This window comes from Malurus melanocephalus, unplaced genomic scaffold, assembly GCF_030028575.1.
Source record: "Malurus melanocephalus ecotype Western Australia unplaced genomic scaffold, MMel_1.1 scaffold_513, whole genome shotgun sequence".
NCBI classification, from domain to species: domain Eukaryota; kingdom Metazoa; phylum Chordata; class Aves; order Passeriformes; family Maluridae; genus Malurus; species Malurus melanocephalus.
This window is the reverse complement of record NW_026623745.1, coordinates 272,589-287,545: the sequence shown is the minus strand read 5'-3', so window position 1 is coordinate 287,545 and position 14,957 is coordinate 272,589. Positions and strand designations below refer to the sequence as shown.

Below are 14,957 nucleotides of genomic sequence, written 5' to 3'. Positions count from 1 at the left end.
TCAGAAAATGTTCAGACAAAACTGGAAAGATAAATAAGTACTTAGGGAAACACACAAGTAATTAAATTTCCAGTTTGTAAAATCCATGAGAAAGAACTGCTACTGGAGACATTCCCAATGCCAACACCAGCTGTTGTGTTTGGAACTTCAGTGTTCTGTAAGCGTATATTAAATTACCCGATTTCCTACACACGTGATTTGGAACATGAGAAAGGAACAGTAMATTCCTACAGCCTTTCAAATTGCCATTTTTGAGCTGTGTGAAGAGGATGAGATACAGAATCGTGGTCAGTTCATAGTGAACAGTGTCCTCAGTTTTCTTGTTYATCCAGAAAGCTGTTAATAGGGACACATCTGCTGATTGCCATTGCTATGCTGTGACGTGCCCTGCGACGGTACCAATGAACGGCGTGGATTTTAAGGTCAAAAAGGAACTTGAAACTTTCCTACAAGTCAGTCAGATAGCAGAGAGCTATGATGASAAGGATGCAAAATACATCATTTACTAATGGCATTGCTTACGCTGTAGTTTACGGGATTGTCACATTTGATCTTTAATAAACACAGAATGAAAGGCACACACARTGTACACACATTGACTGGTAATTTAACTTTCCACAGTTATTAATACCTCTGGCATCTGAAGAACTTGCTAAAGGCTGGACCCAGTGGTAAGTATAACATTTTCTTTATTAATAATACTACTGTGTTAATAATAGTATTAATGATACATGCAAAAAAATAAAAAAAATGCTTTATTTTTTTTTTCTTTTTCAGGTATGATTTGACAGAAGATGGTACAAGGCCACAAGGTGCAAGTTAGGCCCATGGATACCGGGAAWTCCTCATGCATAATTTTGCCAACCTTTATATATTTTTAACGCGTTGTTTTCACAGATGTACCAATATTATTTTTATAGCTTTACTGATTTAGTTCCTAGACACATCCCCAATAATTTTATAACACTTGGTCATTTTATGTAGACATAGCCTTCCTCATTGTTAAACTTCGTATTTTATTTTGCTAAACAGTTCTATGTGTTACTGTAATGTGCAATAGTACAGTAAAGTAACTTTTTGTGTTTAAATTGACCTTTATGATGGCTGTACCTATTAGAAAGTGAAAAGAACATGTTCTGCTGTTTTCCTGCCTTGTTTTGTATCTCACTAAGGTATACTGTACCATGTAAATATATACTATTTTTTTATAATTCTTTCATGCTGGTTTGAATTCAGAAGAAAATTAGATAAAGGAGACAGATATTTTCTTCTAAATGCATGTTAATTTCTTCAGAGGAATCTCTTTTGTCTTTGCAGCACAATGGTCTTAATCATTTTGTGATACTTTGCAAAAAGAAACTGCAGGAMAACATTTTTACTTTATTGTGTTTCTGGCCCAATGGGGCTAGCTTAAAATGTACAAAATATTAACATTTTAATATTTATATATAAATGTATTATTGGGAAATCATGCTATAGAATATTATAAATAAAAAGGAGAATTCTATAAATAYTGTATAAATAGAGGAGGAGGTCCACAAATCACAGTTTCTAAATCTGAGTTTTCATTTAATGGAGTAAACATAACAGTACAGTTTAATTATACAGGTTCAGTTGGATTTTGTTATTTATTCCTGTACTCTGGAGTACTAGACGTGATCTTTTAAAGGTATGAGGACATGAATTTTTCTGTATTATAAAGAAAATTTGTAACCACTTTAGACTGTCCTTACCACCATCTTTCACTGATTTATAAGCAGACAAATCAGCTTGCAAGTTAAGTTCATATAGTAGGCATATGCACAAGACATATGTTATTTTTATWATACAATACCATGCTAAAATAGTGTGTTATGCGATACCTTCTGTAATCCTCAAATGAACACCAGTAGGTAAGAAAGTGTGAAACTGAAATGAARCTGACTGTCTTTGACAGTTGCTTCATTGCTAGTTAGTGTGTTTGGTGCATGAACAAAATTACTTCAGTGGTCCAGACAGGTTTCTTGAGAAGTGCTGTCCTTCTCCTGAAGCATTGCCATGGGCTGGGCAAAAGGCAGCAGGGACACCATTAGCACAAACTGATCCGAGCAGGCAGTATCTGACGGGAGAGTATCAGCTCCAACAGCTGAGTTCATAACTAATTTTATGAGTTTTGGGAAGATTATTTTGTATTCAGAACTGAGTTTTCTTTTTCTGGTAAGTTTTTTCAGACTGTTAGAAAAATGCGCATTAAGAATCCAAGGGAACAGTTTGGCTCTTGCAGAGCCACTGTCCTCATCCTTGGATAAGTATGCAATCAGACAAAGTATATTATTTAGCTAGCATTCTAGAAGGAAGTCTCAGCCAAGAAAGAATTTTAAAGCAGAATGATAAACTCCTGGAATTAGCTTTATTGTAAGATTACTGACAGAACCTTAACTCTAGATGTAGAATTTGCCTACATTACTAGATGTACCAAAGTGCCTACCATGGATGTAGCTTTTTGTCTTTTTCAAGTCTAAAAATTTCAGTTTGTCTAAATTCAATTTAACATGAACATTTGTTACGGATGTGTGTGACCCACACCATACACCTCTATACAGTGATGGCCTTCTCATTGCCACGTTTTATACAAGACAATTTTATTATCAAACAATCTTACATTGTAAATTGTACTGTAACTGCTGTTACTGAGCTGGAAATTCAGATTCCTTGTAAGAAAACATTTCCATTTGAAGGCTTCACTCTATATTGGAATGTGTGAGTAGCTATATATTCACTCATCTCACACAAAATACTATATATTATAAAATRCATACTTTCTTTGCTAGTTCTCCATTAAAATATTAAGAATGGAAAGACAGGGAATTGTTCTTAATGCAATGAAAATGCAGAAACCAAATGCAAATCTGAATAAATGAAGTCTAAGAGTAGCAGTTCAACATAATTGTCTTTTGCCTTGGTTCAGCCTGAGGTGGAAGGATTTTTCTCCACATTTTGGCCAGTGACTGCCRGTGGAGTTTGATCTGCAGCCAAAAATAGGGTGTTAACTGATTCAGTGTTTGAAGTCTTAAGTGAAGTCTTAAGGGGACAGAAAACTGCACTTGAACAAAAAAACATTCTGTCTTTCAAAGTTCCATGGTGGAAAATAAGCCATGTTCAGGCAAATGTGAGAGGATAGCACAAAGTGAGTAATTGAATAAATATAGGGCAGTTTTCCAAAAYAGCTCACTACCTAACATTAGGGATTGGTTCTTAGAGATCCCATTTTCCATTTAGGAATCTGAAATGAAGAGATTGAAGTGTCATTGCAATTCAGCGACAATAATTCCCATAGTCTGTAATCAGTTCTGGATGCCAGATCATCAGACACATTCTCCTGAGTGAATTTGGATCAGACTGTGAGTGCCTAGATGAGATTGATTATTGGATGCAACTTTTGTATTACCAAATTCCAGTTGTTCCATTTATATGGAAGTAGGAAGGACAGTTTTGCCTCTGGGCAAAAATTGCACCTCATTATCAAGTCATTTATTYAATATCAACTGATAGCTTTTCATGTAGTTCTTGTTTATCCTGTGCCTTAAAATATGAACATATGAAGATGTTTAAGAAATGGTTAAAAATAAGCTTTGTTACCTGTATGTACCAACACATGTTCTGTACTATTGAAACTGTTTTTAGAATTACTCTGCTTCACTGACAAGAAAACCAGCTTTCTTAACTATAGCAGTGGTATAACTCGAACTCAAATCAGCATGCATATCACTTGGAGGTGGACTTAAAAGAGTTTTAATTTACTGTCTTGAATCCTTTATCAGAGCTGCAGCAAATGGCAAGAGTTGAAATGAGAACAAAGGGTAATCAATTTTGTACAGATTGCCTTTTTTGCTCATGTAATTCTACATTATGATGCATGTATTTATTCAATAAATGGTTCGTATGGAAGTCAGTGTGTTGCTTCCCTTTGCACACACATCCCTTCTCTCTTGCATATCCTTGTTCTACCTCGTAATACAACGAAGTAAATTTTATAAATCGTCCTGTGTACAGACTCCTATAACCTAGGGAGCCTTGCTGTAAGGTCTGCAGGCAGATTTTTGGGTCTTACATGAGAGAAAGCAGAGTGAGAGGTGCAGGATACTTGATGGGGATTTCTATGCTTGTTGTTTGGGAACAGATTCACACATAAGAATTAGTAGGTCCTTTGTTCARCTTCAGTATCTATTTTTTTTTTCTCAAATGGATCAGTTGAACAAATTGTCATAATTATAGAATTTACTAATCAATTGTCATTATGCTTTCAAAAGGACCCAGACCTATATTTTATTGCTATAGTTTAGAATTGGCAGGTTTCTACCTGCGGCATTCTTTCCTATCCCTTCACTTGCTTGGTAGGGCAGATATTGATGGAAAATGTAATGATATACTGCATGAATATGAAAAYGGGTATTGTATCCTCTTATCTACTCCAGAAAAACTGCCATAGAAATTATGCTTTTTGCATTAAACATGACTTTATAGTTAGTCATAATTCTATAATTACTYGTGATACCTCTTCCCATAAGCAGCTACAACTTACCTGAATTCATTATATTCAGTCAGTTTTCATCAGCCATAAATCTGCAAAAATGCATCACCCAGTTACTATCCCATTTAGAATGGGCCCCACTGGCTAATCTTTAATGTTACTAACTACAAAATTATGTTCCATTCTGGTTTGGGTTTTTTTCCTTAGAGGAGATACATCCTGTTTTAGGCTTCTGCTAATCAATGGTAAGGCAGCTAAAGCCAAGGAAAAGCACGGTCTCTATAGCTCCCTCATGGTTCTGCGTGCCACACTCCCTGGCAGTGCCAGTGYTGATCAGGTGTCAGCATTTTCCTGACTTGGGTCAAAATCAAACATTCCATTCAGTCCTGCAAGCCAAGTGGTACCTGGATTAACACTGCTTATGTATTCACAGATCTTAGAGAACAGAAATGATGTACACTACTGACACTAGATCTTAGAGAACAGAAATAATGTACACTACTGACTACAGACACTACTGCAGATGGCTTTGGTATTAATTTGATGGACACACCCCAGCCTAGGATTCTTCTCAGTATTTGCTGTACTGTTTAAACTGGGTTTGGGCTTTTTGTTCATCCAGTCTCCATCTAGAAACAGTGTTTGCCAATAAAGTTACCAGTGTGGCTATTTTTATTATTTTCTCAGCTCAGAGCTGAATAAAAAATCTGTTTCCTATGAAGTACCTCTTTTCATCAATTTAATTATTTATATTCTCCCCCAAACAAACTCAGAATGTTGGATGGTACTTTTGGTAGAAAGAACCAAAATTGCAGGTGGTCCCAGAACCGTTTGTAGTTTTAGCTGTTTGCTGAAGCARTCAGGCTATTTAATCCCAAATGGTGGTTTTGCATATTGTAAAGTGTCCAACTTTTTCACGCTTTCCTACTGATTTTGAAGGCAATCAGGCTCTCAGCAGTATTCTCAGGCAYCTTCTGAAATATGTTTTATGAGAAATGCAAAAACCCACTTGTATTTCTTTCAGTGTTATGCAGTAAATTTCGCTGCCAGAGTAGATGGCAGCTCTGGGAGAGAAGTTCTCCAATCTGYATTCATGTGATAGAGGTGATACTCTCTGTTCTCAACTGTCTGCAGGGAATATTGCTTGCCAGTCATCTTCAGTGGAATCCAATTTGAGCAGGGTCCTGCATCTGTRTTTCCTCAGACACCACCAAAGTGAATCCAGTCTGTCTTTTATGTTAATCTTKTAGTGCTCAATAGCTGTGAACTTTATAGCAAGGGAATTAAGGCCTAATAATGATCATTCTTCCCTTTAAGATCCTTATAGAAACATGTTCAARGACAGACTGAAGCTAGGCAAGATTCCAGCCTGTGGTAGGGCTGGTTCCWGCCTGGGGTGGTTTGTGGCCTGGAGACGTGGGCTGTTCCTGCCAGGACTTGGTGACCCAACCCTCAGAGCTGGGCACAAAGCACCTCAGYCTCTGTACAAGAAGATGGAGTAAATTCTTTATGTCCCTGCCCTGCATCCTACTGTGTCCTGTGAATTCASTCATCAGCTCTGTGGTAAGGTAAGGTAACTGATGATCAATTTTATTTATTAATTACATAAGCAAAGTAGCTCCTTTTTGCAGGATGTTGCGCTAGATGACCTGGTGAGGTCCGTTCCAGCCTCAGTTCTATGTCTGTCAAGTATATGTTTTTAAACATTAAGGTAGGCTCAGTAAATGTGCTGGAGCTCTGTGCGCTCCTTGCCTGTGCTGTAGATCTGGGCATTCTGCTTCTTGATCCCAAGATCTCRGGGATGGGCAGGAACCAACCCTGGCTGGGCAGAGAAAAGGAGTCACACAGCTGGAAGCTGCAAGCTTTGCTAAGTCAGAATGCAAAGATTTGATAGGAATTAGAAGTACACTAATTTATGGATAGAACTTGAGTTGTAATGTAGATAATGCTAGCAAAATGGTAATTGTCTGTAGGTAGGTACTGAATGAAAATCAGCAGTTTTACTGAAAAATTGGGACAAGATCCCTAAAAACAAAAATGGTGCRCATTTAACAAAGGCTGTTGCCAGTATGAAATTTCCAGTAAGTTTTTATTCTTGAGTTGAATTTGCAAGCTAGTGTGTTATTGTACAAACTCTGAGAGAYTGACAACTTGAGCTTACTAAGCATGTCACAATGATTAATAATTTAATGCAGACTCTTTTGCAAGACAGTTTCATGCAAACTTCCCATGGGAGAAATACTTCGACTGATAGGCTGAAGTCCCTGACATATTTGCATGATTGTCATTGCTATCTGTGAGTTTAGCTGAAGTTACTGTGTTGCAATTTTCCACCTACAAATTATAGGMAAGTTTATCTGTTTTTGCATGAATTATGAAATTTTCTGAGCTCAAGTAACTGTGATAGCCACTGAAACAGGTGCTCTGTTGTGACTTTCAGCTCAGAGTCCCACTGTCATCCACTTTGTYTGGATGACAACAGCATCCAAACAAAGAACTTGGATTGTCTTTGGAGCTATCATTTATCCAGGTGATGACAATGAAATAAAGGGTAAAAATGGATTAATTGAAAGGGGTGTTCATGACTCATGATTTATATTGGTAGCAAAGCTGGTTCTTTGTTTTATTTGTAAATCACTAATTAATTTGTATGTCAAATAAGTTGGAATCAAAAGTTTAAAATACTAAGATGAGCTTTCTGAAAAGACGTATCAATCTTAGAGTTTTAGGCACTTTGTTYTAGGCCGTATTTTTTATTTAATATGCTTTTTTAAGTTCAGATTATTTGAGATACAAAAATTGCTTCATTTCTTTTTTTTTTTTTAAGTAAAACAGTTTTTCTTGTCTTTCACAATGTGACATTAAAGTTTTTGGATGCAGTCATACTGCTCTCTTTGCTATTTTTGAWGGTACTGTTACATTCCACTAGATGGTACTGCAGACCCTATTCTCAGAATCCTTTTCTGCTGCCTGTTTGCTTCGTTTCTTGTACCATAAGGAAGTGGCCTCGATGAGAGGCATGTTTGTGAGTGGAGCCTCAAGTCACCCTGGCTTAAAAGCAGTGAACAACGGTGTGGTCCTCATTGTGCTCTGCTCTGCCCCTTTGCCCTGGGGTACCAGAGACCCTAAAAGAATTTTCATAATGGGGAATTCTATTTTGTAGAAGTATTTAGTCATGTGGTACAGGGAAATTTAAAAAAGGGTCTATCATGTGAGGAAACATGAAACTTCTGGAAGATCAAGGTTCTTATTTCACCAGAACTTTAGAATGCCTCTGTTAGCAATTCACCATAGGTGTTTCATGCCTTAGATACCAAATTAGWTTTGATTCTAGAACTCCCTTGTGTTGCTGACACAACTTTAATAAGATTAAATGAAAAAAGTTGAAATTAATCAGAAGCAGGCAGAAGTGAAATTACAGTTTAGGACATGGAAAAGGGCATTGACCTACACATTTGAAACATCATTATGCTTTAAGTATTTACTGTTGATTCAAGAAGGTGGCTAGAAACTCAGGATATCTAACAATGAAAACCATAATGGAGCAGTACTATAAACACAAGGGTAAAGGGAAGACAGATCAAATTCTACTAGAAAAAATAACTTAAGAATCATGTCCTTAAGGACACGATCAGAAAGTTTGCCAAAATACAGGTCTTGTGATAATAAAACTGCTTGATGCCCACAACAGGAATAAATGACAAGTATTTCTAAATTTAGTGGATATGTAAACCCTAATAGATGCCTGACTCCAAATGTCCSCTCCAGTCTGATACTGCACTGAGCAAGTGCTGCACTTCTGTCAGTTTTGCATGAAGGAAGCAGCACGTGCAGTCTGTAAACACCCCCAATGGGCTTTGGTTTGGTTCCTGATCCGGATCAAGGGCATGGGGAGCACCCTTGCTGACAAAGCCAACACTGATGTGAGAGACAAGTAAATGCTGGTATGGTGTCCAAGCAATGTAAAGCAGTTTGTCATGTGTTTGTGTGTGTTTATATATGTGTAAACTAATGTGGATAAGCAAATCATATCCATTCTGATATGTATACAGTATTTTCATGTTTTGTACTAGACAGATGGAAYAGAGATGGTGTCATATCTAAATGATGCATGTCTATCACAATGAAATTTCCAAGAGAACTCATAAAATTAATAATAAAARCATTTTTGTACTTTAGAAGCAATTCTTCTCTTAAAGAGTAAAACAGAATGAGAGTTGCAAGGAGACAGGACACTTACAAGAGCAGTAAATCTCTATCAGAACATAATTTAATAGRGTTAAAGTAATACAGACATGGCATTTGTAACTGGAGTGTTTCACATCTGAAACAAATTAACTGACAAACTAGTATTATAAATTTACTCAATGACACATAATATATTGAAAGATGACARTGACTTTATATTAGAAAATGTTTGCTGTAGTTATAATGAAAAATTACACTCCATTTTTTTTCAGTGGGATGGATTCAGCTATGCAAATACTGTTATTGTAATTTCTTTTTTAGCATTTTATAACATTTCAGAAATCATTCCATTCTCATGGTACTAACAGTGAGCAGAGAAAAATTACAGTGATTTGTAACACTGCCTATAAGGAATGAGTTATAAYAGTAAGAGCATAGAAATACAGCACATAATGATTATAGGACCATAGAATGGTTTGGGTTGGAAGAGACCCTAAACATCATTCATTTCCATCACCCTTCCACTAGACYACGTTGCTCAAAGCCCCATCCAACCTGGCCCTGAACTCTGCCAGGAATGGAGCATCCATGGCTTCTCTGAACAACCTGTGCCAGTGCCTCACCACCCTCATCATAAAGAATGTATTCCCAATAGTTAATGTAAACCTGTCCTCTGTCAGTTTAAAGCCATTCCCCCCACTCCATCCTTTTACAGAAATTCCCTCTCGTCTGTAATGCCTTTAGGCCCTGAAAGGTGCTCTAAAGTTTCTCCAGAGCCTTCGGTTCTCCAGGCTGAACACGCCCAGGTCTCTCAGCCTGTCTTCACGGGAGAGGTGCTCCAGCATGTGGACTGACTTCATGATCTAATAAATATTTTCTCATAAAGCATCATAACAAAGCAAAGAAAATAAAGTTGCTCTGTTTTCATAGCTTAATCCCTACAGACCCCGGCAGTACCGGGGAGCTCCCGCGGGGCGGCAGTTCAGGACTTCAGTACCGTCGGCAGCGACTCCAGGGAGTGGCTCTCTCGAACAGCTTTTGCATTCCCTCTGCGCATTTTATTTCCTTATTTTTGTGCGAGTTAACAAGGATAAATTTTTTTCTTCTGTAGTGATTTTTTTTTTTTCTGCTTAATCTCTTAAACTCTAAAATTGATTCATGTTAATATTAATAATTTAAGGGAAATAAGCCTTTTCACGGTCTAATCACACCAGCATTGAGAAGTGACAGTTCCCTCTGAATAAAGGATGGCAAGATTGGCAGGATTACCTTCAGGCAAGGAGAGATCTGGAGAAGTGGAATAGTGTAAAACTTCATCTCTCTCCCATGCTGTTCGGATTATTTATCAAAGTATGTGAAGATCAAAAAAAAAAAAAAAAAATCAAGGGAAATGCATGCATGTAAATTATTAACAGGCTGCCTCAGAGGATGAGCAGATTTTGTTCATACTGTATTAACTATAACAAATTTTATTACATATTCAAAGAAAAAGAAATAGGAGTTACAATTCTAACATGGTAGTAGAAACTGTGTACAATAAGCTCATAAAAAACTATAATCTAGAAAATAATGTTGTAAATACAAAAAAATATTGTCAAGAAAGCATCTGATGTTCAGGGAACTGCTTGTTTACTTTTTATTTTAGTTATTGACTCTTATAGGTTAAAATGGTATGMTTGCTCTAGCCCAAATGACAATATTCTGGTGTGAGCCATTTGTAACTGCGATCTCTAATGCAGGCCACCAACAAGAATAAAGACTGGCTCATGAAGCAGTAGTAGCACAAAAGCAAATCTTTATTTGCTGTTGCTCAGCAACCATGTGCGAAAGGCCCATTTTTCATTTCTGCCTTAACTTAACTTGACAGGAAAATGATAATAAATACGAGATTATTATCACAGGGTATAGATTATTTTGAACAGATGAACAGATATGTCAAAGAGAGGCATGTAATTTGGTACTTTTGAAAGGGAGAATATTAGAGAAACTGAAAATAGAGTTGTAGGTTTATTACTGGCTTGCAGTTCATGCACARCTCTTGAAAAACCTAGAAAACATTATTCTGCCTCTCTGGTTTCTCTGTGTGGTCCTTTAAAATGAATCATTTGGTGTTATTCAGCCTGTTGTTATCTGTGTCAACTTCTAGTTCCAATACTATGAAAAAAAAATCATTCTGTGGTTGCTATGCAACAGAAATTAAAAGCTAAAATATGTTTTAGTTTGTTTGCTAAATGGATATGTGCCCGACTAAATAAACAGTAACCAGGTGACTAATGTAGCATCTAATTAAAAGRCTAATCAAGGTATTAATGAAATACTCAGTCTACATGAGTCATGATAAATAAATCCATCAGTTTGGATCAAAAACGGCAAAGATTTTTAATGTATGCAATTTTTTTTAATATAGGCAGACATTAGCAGAATGTATAAATGTCAGGTTTTATACTTTAYTATTTGCTTTTACAAGTCTACAGGTAGGCTGATTGCTCATGCAACTTATTCCAAGCAAAYTGTTTCACACACAGGTTCCTTGCACTTAGCTGAATACTTAACTTGGGAAATAAGATCAGGTCCACAGGATCTGAAACAAGCCAGATTCTTACATCAAGTAAATGTAGCAGAAAATGTGAAAAGTATTAATTTTTAATATAAATGAATACTGTGAAAGGTAGGATGATTASAGAAGCTTCTATGTCAAAAATTAAAACAGCAGAAGATGTAAGTGCTACTTTTAAAATGAGTGAATTTTGACATGAAATTCTAATTAGTATCTGAATTATGCCATTTTAAAAAAAAATCAATCCTGAAAAATCCAACCAGATGTGAGAACTTCTATAGAAATTACAGTTGGTTTTCTGTTTGTTTGCACAGTGAAGCAGTACAGCATGTACAGAAAGTAAATTACTCCAGTCATGCGCCTCTCTCTTCTGAACAGCCAAAAACACTGAGAAATATTATGCTACTGAAAATGTCAAAGATTTAAATTAAGCCCTTAACAAAGAAAACTTTGACTAGTTTTGGTTTGCAGAAGAGCTTAAACAAACGGAATGGGGAGCATTACAGAATTCAAGATCTGAGTGAAAAACATTGCAAAGAAGAAATAGAAGACATGATTTCCTGATATATTTTTAAAAATCCTTAGTTATCAAAGTCYAAATATCTTCTGGCTTACATAGTGTCCTATACATTCTGGCGTGTAGACTGTTTAACTGTTGATTGCTTTGGATGAAGAGTGCAAACTACTCATGTTGCTCACCAGGACTGTGAGTAAAGGCACAGCTGTCAGCAATAGCAACAATAACATTATTGGAGAAAAAAGTGTCATCAAATGAGTGATGTTTTTGGAAAAGCAGTATGTGCACGTTACCAGAGWTCCATGGAAGAAAGAATACTGTTTCTTTAGCATGAACATGAATTTAACTGAGCCGTTCGGAAGCACTTATACATTTGAGGTAGGTTAGGGAAAGGAAGCAGTGAGCAGGGCGGTGAGTTTGAACCCTGGCTGCTTCCTCTGGGGAACTGATTGGATGTTCTTGCGGGACAAGCCATGTCTTCCAGCCAGCCTGTGTTAGAAAGCAGCGGAGGAAGGAGCCTTTCTGCGGCGGAAAAGCACAGGCGCTGCCCGGCGCTGCTCAGGGATGGAGCTGGGGAAGAGCCTGGGGCACAAATCCTACAAGGAGCGGCTGAGGGRGCTGGGGAGGCTCAGGGGAGCCTTGTCGCTCTCTTATAGCTCCCTGAAAGGGGGTGGGGTTCCTCTCCCAGGTAGCCATCGATAGGATAACAGGACATCGCTCAAGCTGCACCWGAAGAGGTTCAGGGCGACCWTTAGAAGAAACTTCTTCACAGAAAGCTGASTGGAATGGGCTGCCCAGGGAGGTGGTGGAAACACCCTCCCTGAAGGTGTTTARRAAAGACTGGACATGGTACTCAGTGCCATACTCTAGTTGACCTGATGGTATTGGATCGTAGGTTGAACTCAGTGATCCTAGACCCCCGTCTGCAGGCTCCCTAACTCTGCAGTTCCGTGACTTTTGAACACGACCCCGTGTCCCGGGAGCCTTCCGGCCCCGCCTTTCCCCCACCCCTCCCTCAGCGGCGCCGCGCGCGGGAAGGGGCGGGGCAGCGGCCGAGCTCTCGCGACACGAGACGAGAGTTGGGCGGTGCGCGCTCCGGGCGGGCCGCGGGAGGATTTGAAAAGTGGCGGGTGAGGGAAGGACCGGGCTGTGCCCGGCTGTGCCATCCCAGCGGCTCCCGCCGCTGCTGTCTCCTCCGGCTGTGCTGCCGTACGGCGTGGGCTCCTCTACACGCCAGTCCGCCTCCGCTGAGGCTGTGTTCCGCTCCGCTGAGGCGGCGCCGCGGTGTTGGAAGCGTATCCCGCGGATCCATGAGGGTTCCGCCGCTCTGAGGGAGCCCGAGGTAAGCGGCCCGTCAGACTTCCCGCTGCCTGCTCTGCCGGGGCCTGGCAGGAGCCCCAGGTCACTCGGGCGGGGTCCAGGAGCGGTCCCCTACCTGTTCTGTGATGTGTAAGTCCTTCTCCCAACTGGAAAAGCATGTCAGGAGACACCTGGGATGGAGGGAAWGTTTACGTGCGCAAATATAACTCATGGTGGCCTTGCCTACTTCTCATAGTTTTCACTTGACAGTAGAGAAAAGGAGAGACTATTTTACTACCCTTCGGTGATTCTCATACAAGTAAGTACCGTTGTCAGGAATGATGGCCAGCTTAAATAGTRGGTGTGTGCTGGAGAATGCACTGTGCTTTTTAAAAATCAAAGTATCCGTTAAAAAATTGTTMTGTTTAATTAATTAAAATGAATGAATTAATTTAAATTAGTTTAAAATAAAGCTTGCAAGCCCTGTAGCCTAGTGATGTGAATCTAAATGCTGATTCACATAACTGTAAAATACATTGGAGAGAAAGGCTTCTATTATGTAGTACATGCATGGCTACTGTACTATATAACATATGTGAATGCTACATATATAACTGATATATGACTACAACTGAGACCAAAATGATCTTATTTTGATATACAGTATCTTCTCTAATGTTTTGTTTTGTTTACAGAGCAGGGACATACAATTTCAAGATGAAACGTGAAGCRTTTTTGCAAGTTGTGTCTAAAGAGTCAATTGAAGAATTCCTGCGTTACACTCAGAATCCTGTAAGTGAGCCAATGTAATGCATGTGTCACTTATGGAGTCWTAAGTATGTTGCAGGTGCACAAATTGTGTGACAAAGGGACAGAAACTATTTGTCTGGCACTTGCAGATGTGTGGGAGTAATTGCTGTAGAAAGTAKGTTCAAGTGGCACTTGAAGGAATATAGGCTGAAAAAGTTGCGGAATCTGAAATATTAGTATTTATAAACCAACTGGTTTTTTTACATTTGGTTGTTCCACATACCTCTTGTGTTTTTAGAAAATAAATTATTAGTACTGTGGTAATACTAAAAAAATACTAATTTGATGTTACTGAAATGTTTTTCAATTTCAACTTATAAAAAAGTTTATTAGTATGTGATGAATATGAGTTAATGTCCAAACATAGCAGAGTCGTGTTTCACTTGTATTTATTCATTCATTTGATGGTTTGCACTATCCGCTTGTTCTTTGGCCTATATTTAATTTTACTTGAATTGTTCCTTCTATCACTGAATGCTTTAGAGTAGAGGGAGATTGCTCTTTTTAAATGAAGTGTGGAGAGAAGAGGGAGGAACAATAAAACAAATCCCCTGAAATCTGCTATTAAAAGCTCATTCTCACACTATGCACATATTATCTTCTAATGACAGAATAATTTGCATTTTGGTGTTTCGCATTCAGCTTCAATCTGTCTGGTGTTAGGATATACCTGAGTTCTTGTAAGCATCTTTTGCTTCCTGCTATAAATAGTATTGTCAATTTTACTAGTTTCTTAATCTCTCTAAGGGGTATTTTCCTAATATTACCTGGATCYGGATAAAGAAAGTGGATCAGTTGACCTCTAAGTGCACAGAGGCATGAACTGATTTACTAATGTAGCAAATGTATTAAATTGACAATCACATTCTACATAAAAAGCTTATAAAAGTTTGTCTCCCAAGCATTATCGAATCTTTTCCCAAGAAATTTGCTGTTTCTTTCATATGTGTGCCTGTATGTAGTTAGGAGTGACAGCTTTATTACCAGATTGCCTCTGCTTAAASTCTTCTTCCCATTTTTCSTTACATGTAAACACTTCAGCAATAACRTATCCACTTTAGTTTTCACTTGATATT

At 38.1% G+C, this 14,957-nt stretch overlaps 2 protein-coding genes across 4 annotated transcripts in view; both read left to right on the top strand.

Annotated features, from left to right (window-relative positions):
- Window positions 1-4,140, top strand: part of ESYT2 (extended synaptotagmin 2) — a 77,377-nt gene extending 73,237 nt beyond the window's left edge. Inside the window, exons 22-23 of one of the 2 annotated variants that reach the window (XM_057381514.1) lie at window positions 622-671; window positions 778-4,140. In XM_057381514.1, the coding sequence (XP_057237497.1) occupies window positions 622-671; window positions 778-823 (96 nt within the window). In that variant the 3' untranslated portion in view covers window positions 824-4,140. The remainder of the gene's footprint in view (window positions 1-621; window positions 672-777) is intronic. The other variant, XM_057381515.1, reaches the window with a different exon arrangement.
- Window positions 4,141-13,778: 9,638 nt separating this feature from the next.
- The window catches only part of NCAPG2 (non-SMC condensin II complex subunit G2), a 48,730-nt gene continuing 47,551 nt past the window's right edge, over window positions 13,779-14,957 (top strand). For both annotated transcript variants that reach the window (XM_057381518.1, XM_057381517.1), the window contains exon 1: window positions 13,779-13,863. In XM_057381518.1, the coding sequence (XP_057237501.1) occupies window positions 13,789-13,863 (75 nt within the window). In that variant the 5' untranslated portion in view covers window positions 13,779-13,788. The remainder of the gene's footprint in view (window positions 13,864-14,957) is intronic.